A 27,299-nucleotide genomic window follows, 5' to 3' on the forward strand; every position below is an offset into this window, starting at 1 on the left:
AATGCAGCGATTAAAAGAAATAGAACATTGACTAAATTAAATATGAAGATGGACATTATATGTTTACAAGAAGTACATATTAGAAAACAACACTTACAATTATTACAATATCCTAAATTAGGACTCTTATTTACATCATTGACACATCAAAGTAAAAGAGGTGTGGTATTGTATAGTAAAGGAAAATTAGAACCCAAGTTAATTTTTGAAAACGAGGAAGGCAGGATTCTGATTGTGGAAATAAAAATGAACTTTAAACAAATACTTTTGAAAGCACTATATGCATTGAATGAAAAAAAAGAAGAATTTTATCGGACACTACACAAGAAAATCATAGAGTTGGACTATGAACATATATGTATAATAGGAGATCTCAATGTGGTAGTAGGTGCTGGCTTGGACTATAAAACAATGAAGGTAAATAAAATGCCTAGAAGTACGCTTCCAAAATTGTTTTTTACAATGATAGAAGAATTAAGCATTCAAGATATCTGGAGACAAAAACACTTGAAAGAGAGACAATATACTTTCTATTCAAATAGACATCTATCATGGTCGAGGATAGATATGATATGGATGTCAATAGGACTTACAGACGCTGTGCAAGAAGTAAATATTGGTTCAAATATTTGGGCTGATCACAGCCCGATGACAATAATATGGAAAGGGCAAAAGAAAAAGACAAGGTGAACTTTGAACACAACAATCTTAAACAAAAAAGAGTTTCAGGAATATGCAGAAAAAGAATTGGAAGTATTTTTTAAAATAAATAAGAAAGAGGATACATCACTTCAAAATTTATGGGATATAATGAAAGCATATATTAGAGGCCTAGCAATAATGTACTTGGGAAAAAAGAACAAAATGAAGCAACAGAAACAAGCAAGATTAGAAGAGGACTATAAGAAATTGGAAAAAGAATTTCAGAAAGATACTTTAAATTAAAAAATTGATGGATTTGAAAAAACATGAAATAAATTTGAATGAACAAGAAGCATTAGCGAATAAATTGAGAGCAACTAAACAGATTTTTTTTGAAAATGCAAACAAACCAGGAAGATGGCTAGCATACAAGTTAAGAAAAGAGAGGGAGAAAAAAACTATAAAATGCTTACAAGATTGAGAAGAGAATTTACAATATAGCATTGAAGATAAAAAGAAATTAATCCAAAAATACTATGAGCAACTGTACACTCAAGATAAGATTCCGGAGGAAGAAATATTAAATTACTTGGAAAAATCAGATTTGACTAAAATATCAGAACAATATAAAGGAATGTTACAAGAAAGAATGACAATGATGGAATGTTCTGCCCCAGGTACAGACCCCAAAGAACATAGCACACACAGAATCTATACAAACCTTAGTTTACTAAATTAAATAAGGTTTTTTTCCAAACAAAGGCTTTAATTAACTTTCTTAACAGCCTACAAAAATCCAAAGAATAAATAATCTTAATTTTACTATGATTGGCAGAAAGCCCAGAAGTAATTTGCAAAGAACGAAGATCAAGGCACGAAGGAGAGTGAACAAGTTGTTCCCTGTAAATTGCTTCAGTCAGCGTTCCTCCTTAAACAGGCTAAGGGAGTGGCCAATTAGCCCCAAGCCTTACTCTTGAGGAAACCTTCTCCTGAGGAGCCACTCCTGCCTTTTGGCAGCTCTGCACGCCCGTGCATCAAGAAGAGGTTCCTCCTCTTCGTCTTCACTTAAGGGAGCTTCTGGAGGTTCTGAAGGCCCTGGCTGAATCCCAGCCTCTGACACCACATCTTCTCCAGCCTTATTGTCCGACTCGAGTGCCAGCTGCACAGGCTGCTGGCGCAGCACCACACCAGCCTCCTCGTTGTCTGAATCAGCCACCAGCCACACAAGCCATATATGGGCCACAATATGGAAGTAACAGAAGCAATAAAAAGACAAAAAAGTGGAAAAGCACCAGGACCAGATGGTTTACCAGTGGAGATATATAAAACATTACAAGAGGCAATTAGTAATGTAGTGCTGGATGTATTTAATGACTTATTAATAAAAGCAAAAATGCCAAATTCATGGAAGGAGGCATATGTAACACTTATACCTAAAGAAGATAAGAATTCACAACTGATAAAAAAAACCCATAGACCAATTTCATTGTTAAATGTGGACTATAGGATTTTTATGTCAATAAAGGCACACAGACTGAAAAAGCCACTAAATGAATACATACATACAGATCAAAATGGATTTCTACCAAAACGACAAATAAAGATAATATGAGGATAATTTTAAACACTTTGGATTATTATGAGAATCATCCAGAAAAACAGATGGCATTGATGTTTTTGGACACCCAAAAACCCTTTGACAATGTGAGTTGGCAGTTTATGATAAAACAACTACAGAGAATGGATTTTGGGGAGAGATTCATAAATATTGTAAAAACAATATATAACAGACAATTTGCTAAGATAATGATAAATGGGGATATGACAGAAAAGATCAGCATAATGAAAGGTACTAGACAAGGATGTCCGTTTTCGCCATTGTTGTTCATCTTGACCTTAGAAGTTTTAAATAGAAATATCAGACGAGATGAAGAGATAAAAGGGATAAAAGTTAAAAAAGAAGAGTATAAATTCCAGGCCTTTGCAGTTGATTTGGTATTTACTATAGAAGATCCACAAACAACAGGTCCTAAATTACTAGAAGAAATAGAAGACTATGGGAAGGTCTCTGGCTTGAAAATAAACAAAGACAAAACAAAAATCTTGGTTAAAAATATAACAGAAAAACAAAAAAAAAGATAGAAGAAAATTTGGACATACAAGTAGTAAAAAAAGTTAAATATCTTGGATTATATCTAACTTCAAGATGTGTTACAATAAAAGAAGATAACTATTATAAATTAAAGCAGCAGATTGAAAGAGATTTGGAAAAATGGAAGAATCTTCAATTATTACTAATGGGTCAGATCGCATTGATAAAAATGAATATACTACCAAGACTATTATTTCTATTCCAGACTGTGCCGATAAAAGTTGAAAAAACTTACTTTCAATATCTAAATAAGACAATAAGGAAATTTATATGGCAAGGGAAAAAAGCAAGAATAAACATAACAATGCTGCAAAATACGAGATTGAGAGGTGGATTTGGTTTACCAAATTGGGAATTATATTATCAGGCAGCAACATTGACTTGATTAAAGGAATGGGTGGAGCTAAGAAATACAAGATTGTTAACATTGGAAGGTTATGATTTACAACTGGGATGGCATGCTTTTTTGTGGTATATAGTGTTACGATATTTTCAGGATCAGACTCAATAAATAAGTTGAGAATTATAAATTCAAATAAATCACTGTTTATTTACATAAGGCATTCTATATTCACTGAATATTCACAGATAGAAGCACAGAATGAACGTATGCAGCTCCTTATATATACAATGGGTGGAGCTAGATACAGGAGTGGTGAAATATGAATACATTAAGAGGTGAAAAATAAGTTAACCCCTGATACCCTGTTCATGTACTATTTACATAATGGAGAATAAGGCATTTACTTGTGACAAATCCCCCTCTAAATGCCGATTCGATATATTACAACAATTACAATCAGATTCAGAACAATATAAGACATGTAATTTAGAAGTCAAGTATTTATGTTGCTTAGATGGCAAAAGCTTTGTTAATATGTCAGCTATTTGCTCTGATGTTTCGCAATGAACTGCTTTGATAAATCCATCTTGAGATAATTGTCTCACATGTTTAAACTTTATATCTATATGTCTGGACCTTTGTCCAATAGCATCAGACCTAGATATTTCGATAGCAGCTTTATTGTCTTCATGCATAATAAAAGGCAAAATGGGTTTCTTCCAAATATCAGAAAGTAAATCGTTAAACCATACAAGGTTATTTGCTGCCTTAGATAGACAAACATATTCTGCCTCTGTTGTTGAAGTGGCTACTAGATCTTGTTTGCCAGTATACCAGTAAACTGGACAACCATTAAGGAAGAATAAATAGCCAGACGTGCTTTTTCTACATGAGGTATCGCCAGCCCAATCCGCATCTGCATAACATGTGAGGATGGGCTCTTTTACAGTATTAGGTTCCAATAACAAACAGAAGTCTAAACTATTCTTCAAGTACCTTAATATCCTTTTGACAGCTTCCCAATGGTATAGTGATGGTTTGCTAACGTGTCTGGACAATAAGTTGAGAGGCAAAGCAATATCAGGTCTAGTCCAATTGGAGATATAAAGAAGTGAACCTATGACTGACCTGTAAAATGTATTGTCTTTGAATTCAGGGGATGATTCGTCTGCATTCTTTAAAAAATCAGTTTGCATTGGAGTATCACAGGGCTTAGCATTACTCAAATTACATTTATTCAAGAGCTCTATGATTTTGTCCTTTTGAGAAAGCTTAAATCCCCTTCTGGTTTTACTGATTTGAACACCAAGATACTTATTTACTTTACCCAAAGATTTCAATGAAAAATGTTCATTCAGTTTTGTTACAAATGCTTCTCTCCTCTCATTATGTTTACCTATGTACAAAATATCATCCACATAGATCAATATAAATTCTAGGGAATCATCCTCTTTTTTGACAAAGAAACAATTATCAGCAGTAGTGGCATTGAAATTCATAGTTTTGAGTACTTTTACTAAACAATCATACCATTGTTTACCAGATTGTTTCAACCCGTATAAACTTTTATTTAGTAACCAAGTTTCATTTTTGTTTGTGTATTGACTGTGGGGTGCCCTTACATATATTTCTTTATCTAATTTTGCATGTAAAAACGCAGTCTGTATGTCGTATTGGAACACATCGAGGTTGAGTGCTGATGCTATAACCAGAGCTGTCTTGACACTCTCTGTTCTTACTGTGGGGGAGTATGTATCTGTATAATCCTCGGGATATTTCTGTGCATAACCTTGTGCAACTAATCTAGCTTTGTATAGAGTATTGCCTCCCTCTAAATTTTTAATTTTATATATCCACCTAGTGCCAATGATGGTTTTGTCCTTTGGTGCAATTGTAGGTGTGAATACATTTAGCCCTCGTAAACTATCCATCTCTTTACTCATGGCTGATTCCCATTTTTTCTTTTCTTCAGGAGGAAGTTTTAACACTTCCTCATATGTGTTAGGTGTTGGTGATTCTCCATCCATATGCATTACATAATCTTTGTAATTGTTTGGCATTTGGTTTCTGCTACTTCTGATTGCTCTTTCTGGTTTAGTATCATTGTCATGTAAATACCTCGCTTCCTTTTTAGTTAATGAATCTGTTCTTATTTTGTGTTGACTGTTTGTCCATGTTTTGATTTTATTTTTATGTGTGTTGTTACTATGTTCTTCTCTATTCTCTTTTTCTTGGAGTTTAGTGCCTGGGTTGATGTTTGGGAATATTTCATTAAGATGTATTCTAGACCAGTTGGCCTGTTCATGGAACACAGCTGTTCTGGAAACTATAAATTTGTTATTACTATCGATAAATCTGTATCCTTTTGTACCTGTCTCGTATCCCATAAATCTAAGTCTTCTGGATACGTTCTCACCTTTGCGCCTCAATTGTTTAGGTATGTGTACGTCTGCAGTGACTCCAAATATGTGCATGTGTGCTAGTTTTGGTTTTCTGTTATACATCGCTTCATACGGTGTCTTATTTACAATACTGGACCAAGTTCTGTTTTGTGTGTAATTAGAATATTGTAGGGCTTCTGACCAGAATTGTTTACCTAAGCCAGCATCCTCTAATGTGCATCTAATCATGGTTTGTAATGTTGAGTTCTTTCTCTCTACCACTCTGTTCTGGAATGCAGAAAATGGGCTAGATGTGTAATGTAGCATTCCTTTGTCTTTTAGCCATTGGGAGAATTCCCTAGACATGAATTCACATCCCCTATCTGTCATGATTTGTTTTATTTTAATATTGTGTTGTGTTTCTATACGTTTGTAAAACTCCTTAAATTTCTGAAAGGTTTCATCTTTATGTTTTAATGTGTAAACAAATCCATAACGACTATAATCATCCACAATGGTTAGAAAGTAACGTTTTTTATAAGTAATTGATGGTGTTAATGGACCAACTAAATCCATGTGTACCAAATCAAAAATTTTGTTAGTTGATCTTGTTGACTTTCTAGGTCTGGGACTAGTTTTGAGTTTTGTAGATTTACATACTGAGCATTCCAAATAGTTTTCACAATTTTTTATTTTAACACCTTCTGCATGTTCAGTCATCTTTTGCACTACAGGAAAACTGGCATGTCCTAATTTCCTATGTAAGACATGAGCACACTCATCGTGAATTGGTTTACCTATTTTAGGTTTCTTTTCATTGTGTGTATCTTTGTGATTATGAGTTACTTCATGTTCCTCATTGTCACTGTTACTATTGTCTCCATTATCTATTTCATTGTCATCTCCCATATTTGAGTCAATGTTGTTTAACCATTTCTCCTTTGTCATTAAATAAGGTAGACCTCCTTTGATTATTACTGTGCCTATATTAGTTCTGTTTTTCTCTAATGTTGCCTTTCCCTTTGAGAACACAATGTTAATGTCAGAATCTCTGCTTAGTTTTATTGCACTAAGTATGTTATGGGGTATTTCAGGTATTAGTAATACCCCCTCTACTTTTCCTAGGCCAGGTAAAATTACATTCCCTCTACCTATTACTTGAACCTTTTCTTGATTAGCTACTTTGATTACAAATTTATCTTCTACAAAAGAAGATAATATATTTTTATTATTTGTAGTGTGATTGGTTGCTCCAGAATCAATAAGCCAATTGTTGTTTTCTGGTTGTTGTATGTTAATGTTGTCATGTTTGTTTAGCCCATTCAGTGAACCAGACTTTCTATCCTTTGAATTATTTCTGCCCCCTCTATGTTCTCTATAGTTGAGTGGACTTCTATACCTATGTCTATCAATGGAAGGTTGTCTGTTGTTGTACTTATTTCTATATTCTGACCTATGTCTTTCTCTTAGAATTTTAGGACAATCCCTCCTATTATGTTTTCTGGATCCACAATAGTGGCATCCAAATGGTTCATGATATCTTTCTTGAAATGCTACCTTTTTATATTGTTTGTGCTCTATGTGGTTGTTATAACGACTCCTCCTTGAATTGTCTTCAGCTATTAACTTGTTAGATAGGCTTTCTATGGATAAGTATCCTAGATTGATTGTGTCTAAATGTGACATATAATTATCCCATGATGGGTCAAGTGAGTTGATGATAACACTTTTCATCGTTTGATCTGAAATTACTTCCCCCCTTAAGTGCAGTTCTGCTCTAATTTTGTTTAAAGATATTAAATGTTCACTTATGGTAACCCCTGGCTTTATCCTAGAAGAGAAGAAATCTTTAGATATTCTTGTGGTAGTGGCTACACTTTCACTGTGAAATAAATTAAACATGCATTGAATAATTTCTGAGACAGTCAGATTTTGCTTAATACTGTGATACATGGCAGGAGATACACTGGAAATCAATAAGAAGAATGCTCTATGGTGTAGGCAATCTAACTTTAGAGTCCAAGGTCTTTTTGGGGGGTTAGTAATAAAAAAGAGTAAATTTTCTTTCATAAAGACAACCTGGAGCTGCTGATACCATTCTTGCAAATTAATGCCATCTATTCTCAGCTTTGGGAAGTCATTGGGTAAATTCCCAACATTGTTGGGTCCATTACTTACAACCAGAGGTAGTCCGTGGTCTTGCAAATGATGAAAGTTACAAAATGGTGTGAGGATGCTCGCAACGAGTTTGCATGATTCTCTCCGCATCTCATGTCTTCCGAAGTTGTCTGCGTAGTCTTGCGCATGCGCGTTGCTCATTTCGTTCCTGGAGTCATCGTGAGAGGTTCTCGCTGCTGCAGCTCCCTCGCTCTGTTCTTCTTCCGATGAATCAGTCTCCGGCTCGATCTTTGGAGTTCTGGTGATAGCGGGCGCTCGTTTTCTTTCGCTGAAGGCGCTGGTCCTTGGATTAGTCTGCGGCGTGGGGCGGTATCTGCAGGGCTCTCTGGGCTCAGGCGTCGGTGCTCTCGCCGTCTGGATAGTAGTGGGTAGATTTTGAGGCGTTGGCTCGCTTGCTTGTTTTTTTGTTGATTTTTTAGTGATCTTCAGTTTCGGTCCAAATGCTGCAAAAAGCGTTTTCATTGCTGACTTTACTTGCATGTCTATTGAATCTTCTTCGTTCTCTGTGTCTGATTCTTCTGAGGTATATATTTTTTTCTCTTTCATTTTTGCATCGGGTAAGGCTTTTCGCGCCAGATATTTTGAATCCTGCTTTCTGATTGGCTCTGCTTCGATCATCTTAGGGGTCTGTTGAAACCAAGATGGCTGCCATTCGAAATTTTGCGCGGGATTGTTGGTCTTCTTCTTCGTTGCGTTTTTATCTGCAAGCATATTACTCACTATTTTTGAGTCTTTTGATTTTTCAGTAGCGATGTGCTTCTCTTTCGCTGCTCCATTGTTTTTTAGTATGTCTTGGAGGTTCGCGACGAGACTTTCATCGCTCTTTTGGCTTTTTAAAAGTTTTAGTATCTCTGACCTGAGTTCGTTGTTTTCTATTTCGTTTTCTTCTTGGTCATCATCTTCATTTATTATTTCTTCGTCGTCTGTGGTGTATTCTTCAGATTCTCTCGAAATTGCATTCGTGGACTCATCGATTATTTCTTGATCCGCTTCCATTTCTTTGCTGTATGCCCTGGTGTTGGGCCTATCTCTTTTAGACATGTTTAAGTTTTTATTGAGTTAATTCAACCATCCTCTGCTACCAGATTGTTATGATATTTTCAGGATCAGACTCAATAAATAAGTTGAGAATTATAAATTCAAATAAATCACTGTTTATTTACATAAGGCATTCTATATTCACTGAATATTCACAGATAGAAGCACAGAATGAACGTATGCAGCTCCTTATATATACAATGGGTGGAGCTAGATATGGGAGTGGTGAAATATGAATACATTAAGAGGTGAAAAATAAGTTAACCCCTGATACCCTGTTCATGTACTATTTACATAATGGAGAATAAGGCATTTACTTGTGACATATAGAAATAAAATACACACATATTTTCATAGACATTATGTAAGAAATGCATTGTTATTGGTATGGGAGAAAGTAAAAGATAAATATTACGTGAAAATACCAACATGGAAGCATTAATACACCCAAATGTTTTTAAATTTGGAAATATTGTTAGATATAAGGATTTGCTAACAGATAAGGAGGAATTGAGAGGAAAAAGGGAATTAGACGCACAGGGGATTGAGACAGACTGGTATATTATATGCAGATTCAAACAAGATATGAGAAAGATGCTAAATTATATGCTTTTTATATGGAAAAGACTGAATTGGATGGGATACTCACAGGAACAGATGATAATTTAATAAAAAAGTTTTATAATTTTTTACTTAGTACTGAATTAAAGGAGGAGCAAATAAAAGAAACAATGATAGCTTGGGGGAGAAATTTTGGATATTCAATTGATTTGGAAAAATGGCAACAACTATGGGAAAGGAACTATAAATTAATGATGTCCACTGCATATAAGGAAAATCAATATAAAATGTTTTATAAATGGCACATGCCATCTGAGAAATTAGCAAAAATGTTTAAAGATAAATCAGCCAAATGTTGGAAGTGTCATCAACTTCCAGGATCATATTATCATATGTGGTGGACATGTTTGGAAGCCAAAAACTATTGGAGTAAAATTAAGACATGTTTGGAGGAAATGATACATCAACGTATTGAATTTAAACCAGAGCTGTTTCTATTGGGTATTCTACCAGAAAAAACAAGTAAGGAAAATGCTTATTTGATCATACATGTAATAACAGCTTCAAGGTTTGTTTATGCACAAAATTGGAAAGCGGAGAAAATACCTTTGGAAGAAGAAGTAATAAAAGAATTTTTAGACTGTGCTGAAATGAATAGGTTAACTTTGATGATTAAGGATAGAGAAGACTCAGAGTATTTTAAAATTTGGAATTATTTCTATTATTGGTTGGAGAAGAGATATAAATGATCAAGTATATAAGTATGTATAAATATGTGATGAGTAGCATATTATATTAGTGACAAATTTATAATATGGATTAGATAAGGATCAAGATCAAAGAAATAATAACTATACAGAAGAAGAAAGAATTATGGAAGATAATACCAAGATGTTGCAGGGAAGAGATAATTGATGTATTAAATGTTTGTCTAAAAAATAAAAAACTTTAAAAAGGGGGGGGAATCACTGTATCTATACCATATACCAGCCTTCAGGAATTAGAATGTGTGAAAAATGTGTACTTGATTAATTATATTTATTTCAATCATATTAGCACTTGGTTTATAAGACAAGGAAACTGTTATTGCCTTTTTTCCAAGAATTGTGGTTACAAAGGACCTACCCTTTATTATCCATGGAGCCATCTTACTTTTATTGATAGTTCCTTTAATACACAGACAAGGTTGTGCCTACATAAAACAAAAACAAAAAAAATCCAATTGGGGAGAAATTACTATGCAAATGTATTTATTCTTTTGTTTTTAGGGTTAAAAATATAGGATTATGATTTATATAAACAAATCATTTATCTATTAAGAATCCCAATAACCATTATTATTCCCTTTACTCACCACAAGAACTCCATTAGTAATGATCCTACAGGGAGGATGCTTGCTGTGGAAATAAAAATATTTGCTTAATTTTCTTTGATTATATAAATCAAAATAACAGTACAATGAAAATAATAGCATTCACTAGAAACATAAACTCTAAAAATTGCAATTCTAGTAGAAAATTAGTCCAAAAATATAGAAATATCCAGAATAAATGGAATTCCTCACCTGACACCAAAGACACAAGTGTACCAGGCATGTTGCCCTCAGAAGGGCATTACATTAGAAAGGTTTTAGAGAGGTTTTCAAGATTCTGTTAATAAACCTTAGAAAAATAAAAGACCATTCATGGAATGACTGTAATGTCTATTTCTCGATCTGACCTACCCCAATGAGCTGACAAATAATTGCAATGCTCCAATAATAATTTAAGTTTAAACGAAACATGGATTAAAGAATATGTCTGCATGTTATTACATCATGATGGAGGAAAAGAAACACCTCACCATTTTTCCAATGAAAATTCAACATCCAGTTCTGCTCTTTTCTCCTTGAAGGGTGAGACAAAAGATAAGTTAAAACAGTGTCAAGTCAGCCCCAAGATATTCACAGCTACACAAATGCTTACGCATATCTCTGCTTCCTTAATGAATTTTTACTATAATTCTGTCTATATCAGTGTTAACTAAAGCACATAAATATGTATTTGTTCTACCAATGTAGCTGTTTACAACTTAATTTCTTGTGTTGTCATATACTACACTACTTAATTAACATCTTGTGATTGATTCATATTATTTAGCTTATTTAAAAACAAAAACAAAAAACCAAAAATCAAATAATCTTCTGTTGGAAATATCAAGCACTTTTCCAGATATGGCAGTGAGTGAATAATATGATCAACACTTCTTGAGAACACCAGGTTGAAGCTGATTATATTACTAAATTATATACTAGATGATTAAATTAAATGTGTCTGTTTCACAAATAAGAGTTCAACTACTTCGAATGAGGTGTAATTATAGTAATCTAGGTATAAAATGGATTACCATGTTGTAATCTATAAAAGCATAGATCCTGGGAATCTGAAAAATGTAGCATTACTACATTCCTTTATTTAACCTATCATTCAGAAAGAGGTTCTAACCTCAAACTAATATGTTAAGGACGTCAATGGACAGATAGTAACTGATTCCAAGAAGATCAAAGAAATATGGAAGGAGTATATGGAAAGTTTGTATCATAGAAATATCAATATTTAAGATACTTTAGAAAATATTATCTGGTTGCCAGACTCTAGTAGTTTAGGATCAAGTTAGAACAAAACTCCAGTCATTACTCCAGTCATTACTAACCTATATCAAAGAAAACAGACAGACTAACAAACTATCTCAAAATATCCTTAATTTCACAACCAGCAAAATAATGCCTAGGATCATCCAATGCAGAATAAAGCTTTACATGAAAAGGAAAATGTCACATGTTCAAGCTGCTTTTAGAAAAGTTTGAGGAATGAGACAATTAATGCTAATGAAAGTTAGGTAACTGAGAAAGCCAAAAAATACCCTCCAAAAAACAGCGAGTGCTTTATTGATTATAGAAAAGTTTTCGGTTGTGTCTACCAAGCCAAGTAAGGAATGTGCTTAGGAAAATGGGAATTCCAGAAGGGGACATGTTGCAAAATTTATACACAAGTCAGGAAGTCACAGTCCAGATGGAACAGAGAAACAAATTGGCTACAGGTTGGCAAAAGGGTGAGATAAAACAGTATATACACTTCCCTAATTTATTTAAACTACATGCTGAATACACATATCTTGAGGAAAACTGAATTGGGAGAAGACGAACATGGTTTTAAAACTGGAGGAAGAAACATCAGCACTCTGCACTATGACTCTACTCTGATGACTGAAAATGCAAATGATCTGCAAACTCTAGCAATGAAAATCAAGGAGCATAGGAAAAAATGGAGCTAAGATTTTGATCTTAGCTCCATTTTTTCCTATGCTCCTTGATATAGGAATATATATGATATAGGAATATAAATATAAAGGAGACCAAAGTCATAACAGGGGCAGCAATCAGCCTCAGAATTGACAATGAAGATATTGAAGTAGTACATAGCTTCTGCCTTTTATAGGAAGATAGATTATCTATCAAGCACTTTGATAGGGTAACAATGAAGGCCTTGGAAAAGATATTCAGATACCACAAGGTATGGACTTTCAAGTAACAGAATAGAAAAAATATGGATGCTTTTAAATGTATCATACAAGTCAATCCAGAATTCTCACTCAAGGTACAAATGACCACATTCAAATTATTGAAGTTTGGACACATTATATGAAAATCAAACTCCGTGAAGAAGTCATAATGCTGGGAAATTTGGAAAGAAAGAGATGAGGAGAACCAGCAGAAAAGTGGATGTACTCAGTTACAGCAACAATGAGTATACCTAAAGGGTGAGACTGGGGACAAAACATCCTAGAGAAAATCTGCCTATGTGATCACTATGGGTTGACAACTTGTCAACTTGATGCACAAAGTCAATCAACCTTTCACCTGATGTCAAATCATATTATGACTGAATTATCTTCTGTGGCTATATTACAGTTAGAAAGCTAAAGCTTTGTTAGGATATGGTTTGAGCCTAACTAGTTGTCCAGGCAATATATGTGTTCTGTAACTTTAATCTGAAAATGTATTATGTGACTTTAAAGTTTTCCTGCTGATTCATTGTAATGCTGAGTCATGCTGTAATAAGGTAATCACTGGTTGTGAGAGTATTTAAGCAAGGTATTGTAACATGTTCAGTTGCTGCTATGATATGCTGCCATTGTGTATGAAGCTGATGTGATATGCTACCAGACTATGATAAGCTACCATTGAGAGGAGTTGCTATCTGCTAATCATTGTTGGATGGATCTGCTACCATCGTGGTTTGTGAACCAGAGTGAGTTTGTTATTCTAACCAACTAATGTTTGTTTGGTAAGAAGATATCTGTAACTACTGGACTGATTTAACTGGCAAAGACTTGGAATTTGTTTAAAGACTATGAGACTGTTTTTTCACTATAAAGTAAACTTTTGATAAACCAGTTTGCCTATTTCTTATTCATTGCTCTCAGCAACGTTTCCTTGTGCATTTACTCTGTTGGTTGGTAACACAACAGCAATATCCTTAACAAGCTTGAAATTAGTCTTATCCTTTTTCTAAGAGTTATCTCTGCCTCAAAGATCAATGTGTGTGCATATGTTATATTTTATTTTATTATCTTAAGCTTTTAGCCAGTATATCAGCCTGCAAATATTTCCAGATCTCATATTTGAGAAGAAAGATTTTCTCCATAGACAGATACCTACGGAGAAAATATTTAATATCTCAAATATTTCTCAAGGTTTCATTCATAGAGAATGAAACGTTCAGAATCTCTGACCTCCACACATAAAGGTTTCTACATGATAGCAAACCCAGATACCCTCCTAATGGCAATGAACTGATCATATACTCATTATTAGATACTAATTTCTCTTAGATCAATAATTGTGCAACATTTGAATTATATAGAGCTATTTAATATTGAATCATTCTTGCACATCTCCAACATATGCCATGTTACAAAGAGAGTCTCACCTCAGAATTTAACACAAATGTATGTGTCAGATTCTGTCCTGGAGCAATATTACCTAGGTCAAAAGCAACGGAAGTATCATAACTGTTCAGACTGCTCAGCAAAATGCCTCTGTTGTAGAATGATAACTCCAGAATATTCTGCAAAGTGCAAATGAGAACCTATTTTAACAAATAACAAATGTTTTCTTATTTACTAATGTTTAATGAGCCATGGTGGTGCAGTGGTTAGAATGCAATATTGCAGGCTAATTTTGCCAACTGCCAGGAGTTCGATTCTCACCAGATCAAGATTGATTCAGCCTTCCATTCTTCCAAGGTTGGTCAAATGAGGACCCAGATTGTTGGGGGCAATATGCTGAACCACTTAGAGATGGCTGTAAAGCACTATGAAGAGGTATATAAGTCTAAGTACTATTGCTATTGCATTGTTAGAAAAGGGGAAGGGAGCTCATTCCAGAGTCTACAGTTCAATTTTTTAACAAGGGATAGGCTAATTGGAAATGTAGTTCATTCTATTTACAGATCAGCTATTTGTACAAATAATATCAGGATATAAATCATATGCTGTAAGCTGGCTGCTAACATTTATATATAGCTGTTTCATTTATATTGAACTCTTTCAACTCAGCAGTCAATCATTTTTGACACTGATAGACAGAGCTGGTGGTTCATCAGCTCATTTGTCTTACCTTTTACTTACACATGGACCTAAATACACCAAAATTCTTCCCCAAGTGAAGAAACAGTTATCTTAAGTACACCTTGGATTAATAACTTACCCAAACTTTCACTCTTATTAGAGCACAATTACCTTATAGTGACCAACTACTAGTGCATATAACTGATAGTCTGAGTTATAGATACATCCAGCTGGATTAGCAATCAAGGGCAAATTTGATGGACTGGGTAGGGAATATTTATCATTTCCCTAAACACTGGTGAAGAAATCGATCATTAAAGCAAAGGTGTTTGTGAATTAGTTCTAATCCAAATATTGTCCAATTTTTCAGTATTACTCTTTCTGTATTTTCATGCAGAATGTTAGAATAGAATAGAATAGAATAGAATAGAATAGAATAGAATAGAATAGAATAGAATAGAATAGAATAGAATAACAGAGTTGGAAGGGACCTTGGAGGTCTTCTAGTCCAACCTCCAGGCAGGAAACCTACACCACTTCAGACAAATGGTTATCCAACATCTTAAAAAATTCCAGTGTTGGGGCATTCACAACTTCTGCAGGCAAGTTGTTCCACTTATTAATTGTTCTAACTGTCAGGAAATTTCTCCTTAGTTCTAAATTGCTTCTCTCCTTGATTAGTTTCCATCATTGCTTCTTGTTCTACCCTCAGGTTCTACCCTTATGTAGAAGTGAAAATCTCAGCTGGTTACCTGGTTCATCATAGTTTTGTAGCATAGTTTGAAAAAATGAGTCCTGTCACATTTTGTCATATGATATAGCTGAGTAGACCTTGTGTGACAAAGCTTTGCTCCTCTGGGCTGATATCAATAATAGGAATGATAACGAACAAACTCACCTTTACAGCACTATGGATTCGGTATTGGAAAGTTTCGTTCCATTCAGGATCACTGCTGTTATAGACAACTGGAGTTCTTTTTATCAATGGCGATGCCGTAGGAAGTTTTAAGGCCACATAACAATCTGATTTAGACACTATAATCATTAAAAAAAAATGCCAGGGTAGGGAAAGCCTAGAAAAGTTATTTTTCTTCATATATCAATAGCATTTTGTAACCTCTTTCAGCTAAGCAGGTATAAAGAGAGACCAAGGCTAAAATCCTAAACCTGAACAGACAGTACAACGAATACTGCAGTATTTATTTCTGACCAAGTACTGTTAACATAACAGAGAAACTTCCTACCACCTTTTGAATATAAGTGATTCTGCTGTTAAAATAAGCATTTAAATTTTCATGCCAATTAGTTTGTGTAATAATACTAGGCAGGGGAGGTATTAAACAGTCTAAATAGGAATTTCCACATGTACTTATTCCACTTCTTTTTACCACTTCCCATCAGCCTTTCTCCTTTCCACATAATTGATTAAGTGCCTGTTTTAATATCTAGAGACTAGATATCTAGAAGCGTACCATATGCTTGTACAAATGTCTAATGGGCCATTATTTTCTCCAAGAACACAGCAACTATTCTTTATACTTCTGTGTTAGATCTGCAAAAATGCATTTCTTAAAAATTGCACATACATGTTTTCCAATACTAACTGGGTTTGCTAGACTGAGACCCTTCTCATCAGAGGTGTGTACAGGAGCAGGTCATGGGAAGAATAAATTATTAAAGACCATGGTCTCTAAAAAAAAGAGAACCACTATGTCTTAATACTGTTGAGATGCTAAAGTAAATGGATCATCACACAAATGAATTCCGAATTCTCACTTGAGGCACAAATGACCAGTCTCAAGTATAATACTTTAGAACAGGGGTGCCAAACTCAAGGTCCAGGGGCTGGATCCAGCCCATGGGGTACTTAGATCTGGCCGCCCTGGAAACAGCGAAGGACCGGCCCACAGTGCTTCTGCCAGCGAAAATAAGCTCCAAGCTCTGTTTTTGGCTGCCACAGCCTCTTGCAACCCTCTGTCCCTCCTGAGCTCTGTTTTCACTAGCAGAGGGTTGCAGGAGGCCATGCTAGCTGGAAACGGAGCTCGGGAGCCTATTTTTGCTGGCAGAGCGCTCAGGCCACCACAAGTTCCCCCTGACAGGAGTGACATTGAGCTGGCCACGCCACCCTGGCCACGCCCGCCCCGGCCCCCCAAGGTTAAACACAACCCTGATGCGGCCCTCAATGAAATCGAGTTTGACACCCCTGCTTTAGATTATGACAAAGTTGATACCAACTTGATGATAGATAATGAATTGGTGTGCTGTGAAGAATAATTAACGTTTATCTTGAACATTGAATCAATTTAAATAAATAAATTACTTACATAAATCTAGGCCATGGATGTTTCTGGCTCTCAGGATTTTTACTGTGAGATTATAGTAAGGATGCACCTCAAACTAAAACAACAAGGAAGATTATTTTAATTTAACAAAACAAGAAATATATTTGGAAAGCCTTCTGGACACCTAGAATTCTGGGTCAACCTCTACTGTGTTAACTGTAAATTCTGGGAGTTGAATCCCTATAACCTCTAGAAGGCTCCAGATTGCAGAAGGATGTAAGAGACAACAAGTAAATGTAAAAATATAAGCATAAGAGAAAAATGGGTATTTTAACCAAATGGCTAATTAAAATAATTACTGGTTACAGTATTATGAACTTGATATTCTCTAGATAACTTTGACTTGTTCCCCATCATCGTAGCCAATGGCAAAGAACTGTGGGAGTGCCGTTCCAGAATATCTGGGACACATCTTGGTCTATCCCTGGGTTCTTTAAACTAATTAAATTCTTTATTTTATTACGTTAAAACAGATCTATGATTATCATCAGTTTAATTAGCACAGCAATACTATTATAGTAAAGTACAGAAATGGTTTATCATTGCTTTTTCTCACAGCAACATTGGGATTTTCTATCTAGGCACTAACCAGACCCAACTATTCTAAGTTTCTTAGATCGATCAAGGTCAGCTAAGAGCTAGCCCCTGTTGTAGATGCTACAATAAGGAGGTAAACAAAAGCAGTTAAGGGTAACCTGGCCGTGGAATCAGGGAGATGGTGAGCTCCACTGGTTGTGTTCAAGAAAAGACAAATACCTAGGCAAGGAATGTTGTAGGTCCCATCCCCTAGAGCCATGATGGCAAAACTATGGCACACGTGCCTGAAGTTGCATGCGGAGCCATGTTGCCTGGCATGTGTGGCATCACCCGTTCCTCTTCTGGGTTTCTGGTGCATATGTGTGCGCGATGATCAGCTGGCCTTCATGCTTGTGGCTGTGCAGGAAACTGGAAGAGCTAGTCTTCCATTTTCCTGCATAATCATGCACGCCAGCCAGCTGATTGTCACACGCGCATGCTTGCCAGAAATTTCGCCATCACTGCCCTAGGGAGATACATCTGGTGGGAGCCAGAAGAAGGGCCTTCTCTGTGGTGGCTCCCTCTCTCTGGAACATCATTCCCCCAGAGATTAGACAGGCCTCCATTCTAACACTCTTTTGGAAAGTGTTGAAGATGTGGTTCTGCCAGTGGGCCTGGGGAACCCATACTAGGATGGAGCCCATTAAATGGCTTGTATGACTGTGTGTCCTTGCCGGGGTGGGGGAGTGGGGGCTTATTATTTTATTAATTTATTATTTTACTGTTTTTCTTTTTATTTCTTTTATATGGTGTTTTTATATCCATGTAAGCTGCCTTGAGTCACCAGGTGCGAGTAGGGGCAATATAAATTTTCTAAAATAAAATTAAATAAAAAATTAAATAAATAAATATCTGTCATGAGAAACTAAATTTCAGTTCGGAACAAGAAGTTGGATGAGATGAGCCACATGACTCCCTCAATTCTGGACTCTATAGGTGTATCTGCTTTTTATAATAGGAAACAGATATTATTTTCTCTAACTCAATACTTGCTTAAAGATTTATTAAGAATATAAATACATTTATATTCACATACTTCCATGTCTTTTTTCTTGATAATATTAACAGCCAGAAGTGGCAGCATTCGAGTCGATAGTCGGCCAAGCATTGCTGAAGATAACATCAGCAACAGAGAGGACGCTGAGGAACATGCTGACCCTATAGTAAACACAATGAAAACGGAAAGGCTTTTGAGGTCACTGAACAGTAAAGTATATCATTATGTCCTAGCCCATCATTAAAGTTACCTTCTGCAGCTTGCTATGACTCCTGGCTCTCGAAAAATAAAAACAGAATAATTGGAAAAATAGCCTCCAGAGATTTGTAGCATTTGCTCTAAGGACTTGAGTGAAATATTTGTGTTCAGAACCAGGAAATGCCAGTTTTATCCCTCATTCTTTAGTCAGAGAATGACTAAAGACTGTCCTTTTAAATTAGGACCCAATTTATTCCACAGAAGTTATTTTCTATACTGACAGGAAATACTTGTTGTAATTCCTACGGAAGGAAAAAAAATTAGTTTGGTTTCCAAACTGACACAGTAAAAGCAGACTTAAACTACCAAGTCCAGTGTAAAATAATGTCATGTAAAATAATGCATACATATTATTTCTGGTAACTTCTTCTCCATTCTAAACGTATTGGCAACAGAGAAATCCCCAAGTTACTTATATTTCTGTTACAGATTTTGAGCATCACCTGTCTCAAAACATTCCATCCATCAATTCTTGCTACAATTAATAACTATTGGTGTCAAGGAGTGAAGGGAAACACATGAATTTCATGCATGGTATGAGTTATGATATTTAAACTATGTGTGCATGACATGTTCTATTCATCCTTCAAGAATTAAAAATAGAACCGATTCAGATATTAGAAAAGTACACTTATTTTCAAGAGTGCCTTGGGGACCAGATCTGTTTCTCATGTGTAAATAAACCACAATCAGTGTACAACCATGTGCAAGCAATCTAAAGACTTAATCCACCACTGTATTCCTATTTAAAAGGAATAGGAGAAAACCAGAAAGTAAGGGACAATAGCCATGTTCATATGACATTGCTGTCTGGGTCATTCCTTGTCCCAGCCAGGAGGACAACTTCCATATGTTGGTACCCTATGAACTAAAATGACTTGATCAGTAATCCAACAGCCTCCTTTTTCAATCAATATCATCATTTATGGAAAGAGAACCGAAATGATAGACAGCAGTTGGAGAGTACCAACGTTTGCAAAAAGGGAAGGAATCAATGACATTCTGTTCACAAGAAACTTGTGTGAAATTTGAACAAATTGTTTGAAATATGTCTAATTAACTGAATCTTTTTACATACCATACAAAGTATTATATTCAACATAAACAAGCTCACTACTACAAATTTTAAATATATATAAATTGCATGTATATTAAGATTAAACTCTTAACAGCTGTGTTTTGCAGCAAAGGCTGTATTTTTTGTTTATACAAATAAGATAAAATTATAGTATACATTCTGCACCAAGTAAGCTAAGTTTAAAGATACAATTAAATTGCAGAAGACTAATACATGGAGCACATTAATATCTATTTCTGATAAGTTGAAACAGACTTTGACATCAAGATAGACTGGGGTTTTTTGTGGAATCTTCTTACTATAATTCTGAAATGAAAAACAGATTCAGTGTAGATTGAAATGCCCAGTTTAAAATTTGAGAATGCCCAGTTTGAAATTCTGTTGGACTTTCTGACACTTGAAAGCTGTGCTAGCTGGTTTCGAGCATTTTATTCAAAGAGTCATTTTCTCTGAGATAAACTGAATCCTCCCATGACTTCCAACATTCATGGACATTTCTAATGGCAGTGCTTACTCCAGGCAGTGCTTAAAATGAGGAGCCTCATATCTGAATGTACTTCTGCAGTAATGGAAAACAATCTACTTTTACAACGGAAAATCCCTGTTTCTCCTACTCAATGCTATCCCCACTTAATTCAAAAGGTGTTCCTGCAGTTTGGGGTTTGACAAGGAGGTTCATAGTAAGTGGGAGAGAGGCATTAGCAAAAACAAACAATATTCAACAATATTTGAAGAGAGAATATTTTGCACTCACAAAAATGAATTTAATAAAAATTACTATTTGAAATATTTGTCATGAATAGTTTCCAATCTAGTCAGAATACCAGGATTGTTAGTACTCTTCTTATTGGATAAACCTGACTTATACTACAAAGCAAAACAACAGACCTTAAGAGAGATGTGCTGAAACTGAGTTGGCTCAGTTTCTTAACTGAAACTAAGTGACTTTCAATAGATAGTTCTAATAGAATACTGACTTACTAGAAATTCTAACTGTCATTGTTCAAATATCAATGGAACAATGCAACTTTGGCTATGGTCATGGAAAGCATAAATAATAAACATATCCTACTATTAATAATTTGTGTAAGCTTCAAAGGACCACATGGGCAGAGTCAACGAAATCACTATGTGTAATAAAGCAGCCAACTCATTGGCCAATCTCCCAATCATTAGCTTGCAATAGCATCCGTAACAACTTGCAATGTGGCCTAAAAGATTTTATGAGAGGAAATTGTCATCATACAAAGATAACATGGTATCTGATCTAACTATGTTGGTCACTGTATTTCAGTGATGAAATCATCAAGCACATGCAGTCATTTACCCCACTTTGCCTATGCTGTATAATTTGCCACCTCCGAGACCAGGTGGCGGCAAATGTAACTGATCTGGTCGTAAAAGTGACTTATTATAAAGTGATTTAACTGTTTGCAAGGTAAACCTGTGGTCCCTTCATTGGTGGCCTCAATAGGTTTTCTTGGGTTGCCCTGTGTATAGAGTAAATATTATCCAATTACTACTATGAGAAATTGTTATTGTTTTTATAACATTTGTAAAAATACAGAGCAATCAGGAAGTATTAAAGCTAGGTCATAGTTATAAGGCAGTTTCTAGTACAATGCAGTAGGAAGGAAAATTTAGCTTTCTTTCCCAGGCATGATCTTAGCAAGTACACTATTTCATAGATTTCTATAGGATTCTTCAGTTCCAAAAATATATTTTAAAAAGATACAATTGTCACTTACAGATGGGGATTTCAGTTTCTGAATCCTAAATTATACCATTATGCATACCTTTTAACCAGGGGTGAAATTCTCCCGGTTCGGACCAGATCGCCCAATCCGGTAGCAATGAAGGCGGGTGTTTCGGAGAACCAGTAGCAAAAATCCCTGCCCCCCCCCCATGCCCAGCTGAGCCGCGCAATCATCAGAGGCTTTTTTTTCTTTTAAATGGCTCTGACGATCCCAGGTGAGTTGCCTGATCGTCAGAGGGTTTTTAAAAAACGATCAGGCAACTCACTGGGATCGACAGAGCCTTTTGAAAGCATTTTTTACAACCTCTTCACCGAAGAGGTTGTAGAAAAAATGGTTTTAAAAGTTTTTTAAAAAATTGGCCATGCCTACCCAGTCACATTACCCCCCCACCACCACCACCAAGCCACGCCCACAGAACCGGTAGTAACAAATTTTAGATTTTACCACTGCTTTTAACTAGTACTACATTTTGGATAACTTCATATGCTACAAATTCTCCTTCCTGGACATTACCTTGCATTACCTTTAAATAATTGGACTATTGGTAATCCAAAATAAAATGTATTTATTATATGCCCTGTTACCATTATATAGCTTTAAAAACTGTGGTATATTATTTCAGCAAAATTGAATTTTGTTCTTTTTCATTTCCTAAATCAATATATGATAATCCAACTCAAAATAAATAAAAATGAGTTGAATTTTTTTGATGAATGCAGGGATCTTTATACTAAATCAAGTAGTAGATTGTAACAGTGAATTGTACCATTTTCTGTATTAAAAAATAAATACTAATTGTCAGTTGCCCTCCACTGGTCATATTTGTAATTACAGTGTTGATTGTCATTTCATTTTGGATCAATGGCATTTTTGGTTGCTGAGAATGGATCTGTAAACTTTACAAGACTGAAAAGCTAGCAATCAATGCTTCCTACTCAAAGGATAGTCATCCTAGAATCTAGAAACATAAGATAGGCAGCAACCAAAATATATTTATTTTGAATGTTTTTATTGTTTTAAAATTGTTTTTAGTATTTTAATTGTAATGTATTTTTTAATTGTAAGCTACCCAGAATCATTTATTGAGTTGGGTGGTTATAGAAATTGATTGAATGAATGAATGAATGAATGAATGAATGAATGAATGAATGAATGAATGAATGAAAAATCTGTGGACATTATTCCTGCCCCAAATTAGCTTTTATGCCCCAAATTTAAGCATCCATTCCAATTAACTGCAGCTAAATGCAATCCCAATATCAGATTTAGATTGAAATTGCACCATGAGTAACTCTGCTTAACATCTTTTCTTCTTCTGCACTGTAATGCCAGTTTGTTTGTTTATTTATTTAGCGTATGGCAAATACATGGACTTATAGTGATTCAAATTTTTATGTCCAGTCCACCCAGTCATTCAAGGACAGGGCTGTCTATGTTGAAAAAATCAGACATTGGGCTGGTGTAAGCTCTTGATGGACATTCAGACACAATGTAATGGATATTTTGTTGAAGAGCACCACAGTCACACTAAGGGGTAGAGACAAGACCCCACTTAAACAATGAGTCCTGGCAGACACCGTGTTGGGTACGGATCCTGTTCAGAGTTGACCAATGCTGGTCAACTCTGGCACCTTTTGTGTAGGGTCATCTATGTAACTGCCTGTATCTGGGCATTCAGCAGCCCATTTGGTTTTCCACTGTGTGTTTTTTTTGGGGGGGGGAATTATTTTTTTTATTTTTTTAAACATAAAACATAAAATACATCTTTTTAGAGCAAGGATTTGATCCGGTATAAAATAGATACAATTATTTACATGCCCTCAACCAATTTTGTTCCAGATTTTATCCTTTTACATCTTAAAAAAGAAAAAAGAAAAAAAAACCTTATTCTAAACTTTATCATTCTACTATATCACCCAAAATTCTAAACAATTATTTCCAAATAGACACCATTCCAAATCTTTGACATTTTAACAATCAATATTTCATATATATATTCCTCATTTCTAAGACCCATTACATCAAATTTATATTGTACCTCTCTTAAATGACAGCTAGTATTCATGACCTTGACAAAGAATATTTTCCTCCTCTCTTAAAGTCGTTTCAAAATCAATCAACATTTCCATCTAAAATTTGTTACTCCCCAAATACTTTATTTTGTTTACTTCAGGCTTATTCACTAAGAGAAAGGGTGGGTGAATTCAGAGTGTGATGAAGTTGACCGTCCAAAGGTTGAGAGCGCTTTCTTGATTGTAGTTGAGTGCCCTTTCACCCTTGGGGCTTTAGAGAGGGGGAAAACTCAGGAGGCTACTTGGTTGGCAGTTATGCTGGGAGTTTGTCGAGCAGGTTGTCTGGCAGCTCCCAGTTTCCTTGTTCCATCCAGGAATATAATCTTTTCTGAATCCTCGAGGGAGGTATCTTTTAGCTGAAGCAAACACCTCCTTCACGAATCTATGGTAATGTTGATTTGTTGGTGGGATCCATTGTATGATACTGTCAAGGCTTTTGGCAAATTCTGGCCGTTTGGCTTTATGAAAATTCCATCTGGGTCTAGGTATGGAGCGAATTAGGGGATTCTGAATTCCTATTTCAAACAAAACAGGATGATGTTGACTCTGAAGAAACTTGTCCAGAACTTTCCTGGTTATTGGACATCTGTCAGACTTCGATGCTATCTCAAAGTAAATGAATTTCCAAACTGCCAATCTTTAAGGAAATCTTTTCTTTAATTGAGCATAGCAACCGGATCATGACTCGATGCGGACAAGACTGACCTTTTACCCCCCAATCCCTCCCTTTCCGATCCCCAAATCTCTGCTTCTCATTGGCTATCTTCCAAGTCATTCTCCAGACTTCTTGTCTTGTCAGTTCCCAGGAATGTCTCCCTTCCTCATTTCCACGACAACCCGACTTCAAAGGGATTTAGCAGGCAAAAGTTCAGAGCTTATCTCTCTCCTCTGCTCTCTATGCCAGCGTTGAGGCGCTGACAACGTGGCTGCATGTTTGGGCCTTCTGAGACAAAATGATGTAATGATATAATGCCAGGGAAGGATCCTGACACTGCTCTGTTCCTGGAAGGCAAGTGCAACATTATTGGCGGTCTCAGTAAATCTACTTTCCACTGGAAATTATTTCGCTCCTCACTGTCACCATAACTGTCACTCTCAACTGTTATCTCATGATTGGAGTGCTTTTTGAGGCTAGCGTTTAATATAGTATTTTCCTTTGTGATTTTAGGTAACTGTTTGCTATTAAATGGTATAAGGTGCCTAATTAAATGCCTTAAGAAGCCCCTTAATTATTAGACCTCTTTGTGGCTTTCAGTGCTATCCACCATAGTACCCATCTGGATTACCTGCAAGAGTTAGAATGTGAGACATTTCTAGCTGATCTTGTTACTCCAGTTAGATGTTCTTATACTTATAATAGCCAGGTATATATTTTAACCACAGGGCTGGATTTGGGACACTGTGAAAGACCTGGCCCAGTTCCTTGAACTGAAATAAACTGGATTGGTTGAAACAAACTCACATTAAATCCTATTAAATACAAGATAATGTACACCTATTCTGTCAGTAATCTGTCTGACCTGATCCTGGTTCCAACTTTTGTCTCTGGATGGGATCCCACTTCCACTTAAGCCCTTCCAAAAACAGCAGGTGGAAGCTGTGGCCAAGAAGCCTTTGCCAGCTCCAGTTGATGCGATAATTGCAGGCTTTTTGGCCTGAGATGCGCTGGCAACAGAAATTCCTGCCCTTGTCACCTCCTGTACATACCACTGTAATTGTAATACGTGGGGATGATCTTGGGAGACAGACGAAAGAGCCAGAGCCACAGGAACCTCGGATAAGAGGCAGATTAACCTGTAGCAGGAATCTGGGCTTGACAAATGTTTCAGAAGGGACCCTACCTAGTCCCTTGGGTAGAAAGGTGATAGGGGAGAAATGTACTTACAGGCTTGAAAGATTTTGTTAATATAACTTTAGAATGGAGTAGAATTACCGGTAGTTCATCTGGGCAGGCTTCTTGTCTGGATTACTTTGCAAAACTGAGAGTAATGTAATTACATGGGCACTCCCCTTGAAGATGACTTGGAACTTAAATAGACCCAAAATGCAAGGTTGTCTGTTAACTAGAATGAACAGATTCAGCAGTTATTATATACTGAAGATCCTGCATTGGCAGATTCTGATTCTGATTCTAATTCAAGATGCTGATAAACTATATACTATTAATACTCTGATTCTTGTCATCTTTCATTGGGCAAAACAATGTACCTTTAGAGCAAAACATTTTGAACCAAGATACCTTGAATGGGCTAATTTACAGATTGTGTCCAAAATCTGGGACTCATTACTTGCTTAGAATTGAAATTTGGCAAATGTTACGAAGCATTTTATGACAGAAGCATTATCATAAAACAGATTTGTTGCAGAAAATCAAAGGACTCGGACTTCGAGATCAAGAGAAGCTTTATTTTGGCCAAAGGTTCAGACAGAAAAGATAACCATCTAACATCTGAACCACGTTCTGATTAAGACAACACATTCTTATTGTCTTCAAAAGCAGCAAAATACGGAAATATGTTAGATCATTCCTATTGGCTAGGCCCCTTATTGCTGAGCAGAAAAGCTGATTATATCTTGTGTCTGAGACATGCAGGAAATACTAGTTTCATATTGACTTATGTGGTTTTAGCTTCTGCGCTTAGACAGAGAAGTGAGAAAGCTAGCTAACTCTGTGGTTTGACAGTTTGAACTCAGAAAATGTCTCTTACAATATCTAGGTGAAAGGATCTTCAGAGGTCATCCAATCCAACCCCGTATCATTTCACTCTTATATCCAAATCTCACTTTACGTCCTACTTTAGACTAATCGCTTTTAAAGCCCTGAATGGATGGGCACTAGGGTTTCAATGGGAACATTTTTTCCATTCAACTTTTTACTTACTCCATCCAATCACTGAAGACAGGTCTTCTGAGTATCCCTACTCTGCAAGAAGTGAGAAGGGTTGGGATCTGATGAAGTATTTTGTTTGACTATTTTGTTTGACTGTAAATCAATTTGTATCCTTTGTTGAATAGGGTAAGCTACAAAGAACTGTATAAATAAAACTGCATAAACGCTTAAAGACAATGTGAATAAATGCATAAAAATGAATTAATTCACACCCAAGAAGGCAAAACAGTTGGCTGGAATAAGTAAAACATATGATGGCATCTGAGAACATATTATTTTGCTGTTAATCTCTTGTTGTGGTTAGCAGTTGCCACACCTATTAAATTCCCTGACAGGTCACTAAACAGTGAGATTCAATACAGACCATGTTCTTCCTGACTGAAGGGAAACTGGTTCTTGAATTACAAGTCCCTTAGGCATGGAA

The 27,299-nt window shown here is 35.7% G+C and overlaps 1 protein-coding gene across 1 annotated transcript in view; it reads right to left on the reverse strand.

The window, feature by feature from the left end:
* The window catches only part of LOC117665640 (cytosolic phospholipase A2 zeta-like), a 38,027-nt gene extending 19,044 nt beyond the window's left edge, over positions 1-18,983 (reverse strand). Inside the window, exons 1-7 of the mRNA XM_034417778.2 lie at positions 18,860-18,983; positions 17,230-17,302; positions 15,804-15,940; positions 14,266-14,403; positions 11,138-11,181; positions 10,650-10,692; positions 10,421-10,487 (exon numbers count right to left, since the gene is read on the reverse strand). Coding sequence (XP_034273669.2) covers positions 10,421-10,487; positions 10,650-10,692; positions 11,138-11,181; positions 14,266-14,403; positions 15,804-15,940; positions 17,230-17,302; positions 18,860-18,946 — 589 coding nt within the window. The 5' untranslated portion in view covers positions 18,947-18,983. The remainder of the gene's footprint in view (positions 1-10,420; positions 10,488-10,649; positions 10,693-11,137; positions 11,182-14,265; positions 14,404-15,803; positions 15,941-17,229; positions 17,303-18,859) is intronic.
* Positions 18,984-27,299: the final 8,316 nt, after the last annotated feature.

This window comes from Pantherophis guttatus, chromosome 1, assembly GCF_059756535.1.
Source record: "Pantherophis guttatus breed Tessera chromosome 1, ASM5975653v1, whole genome shotgun sequence".
Taxonomy (NCBI): Eukaryota; Metazoa; Chordata; class Lepidosauria; order Squamata; family Colubridae; genus Pantherophis; species Pantherophis guttatus.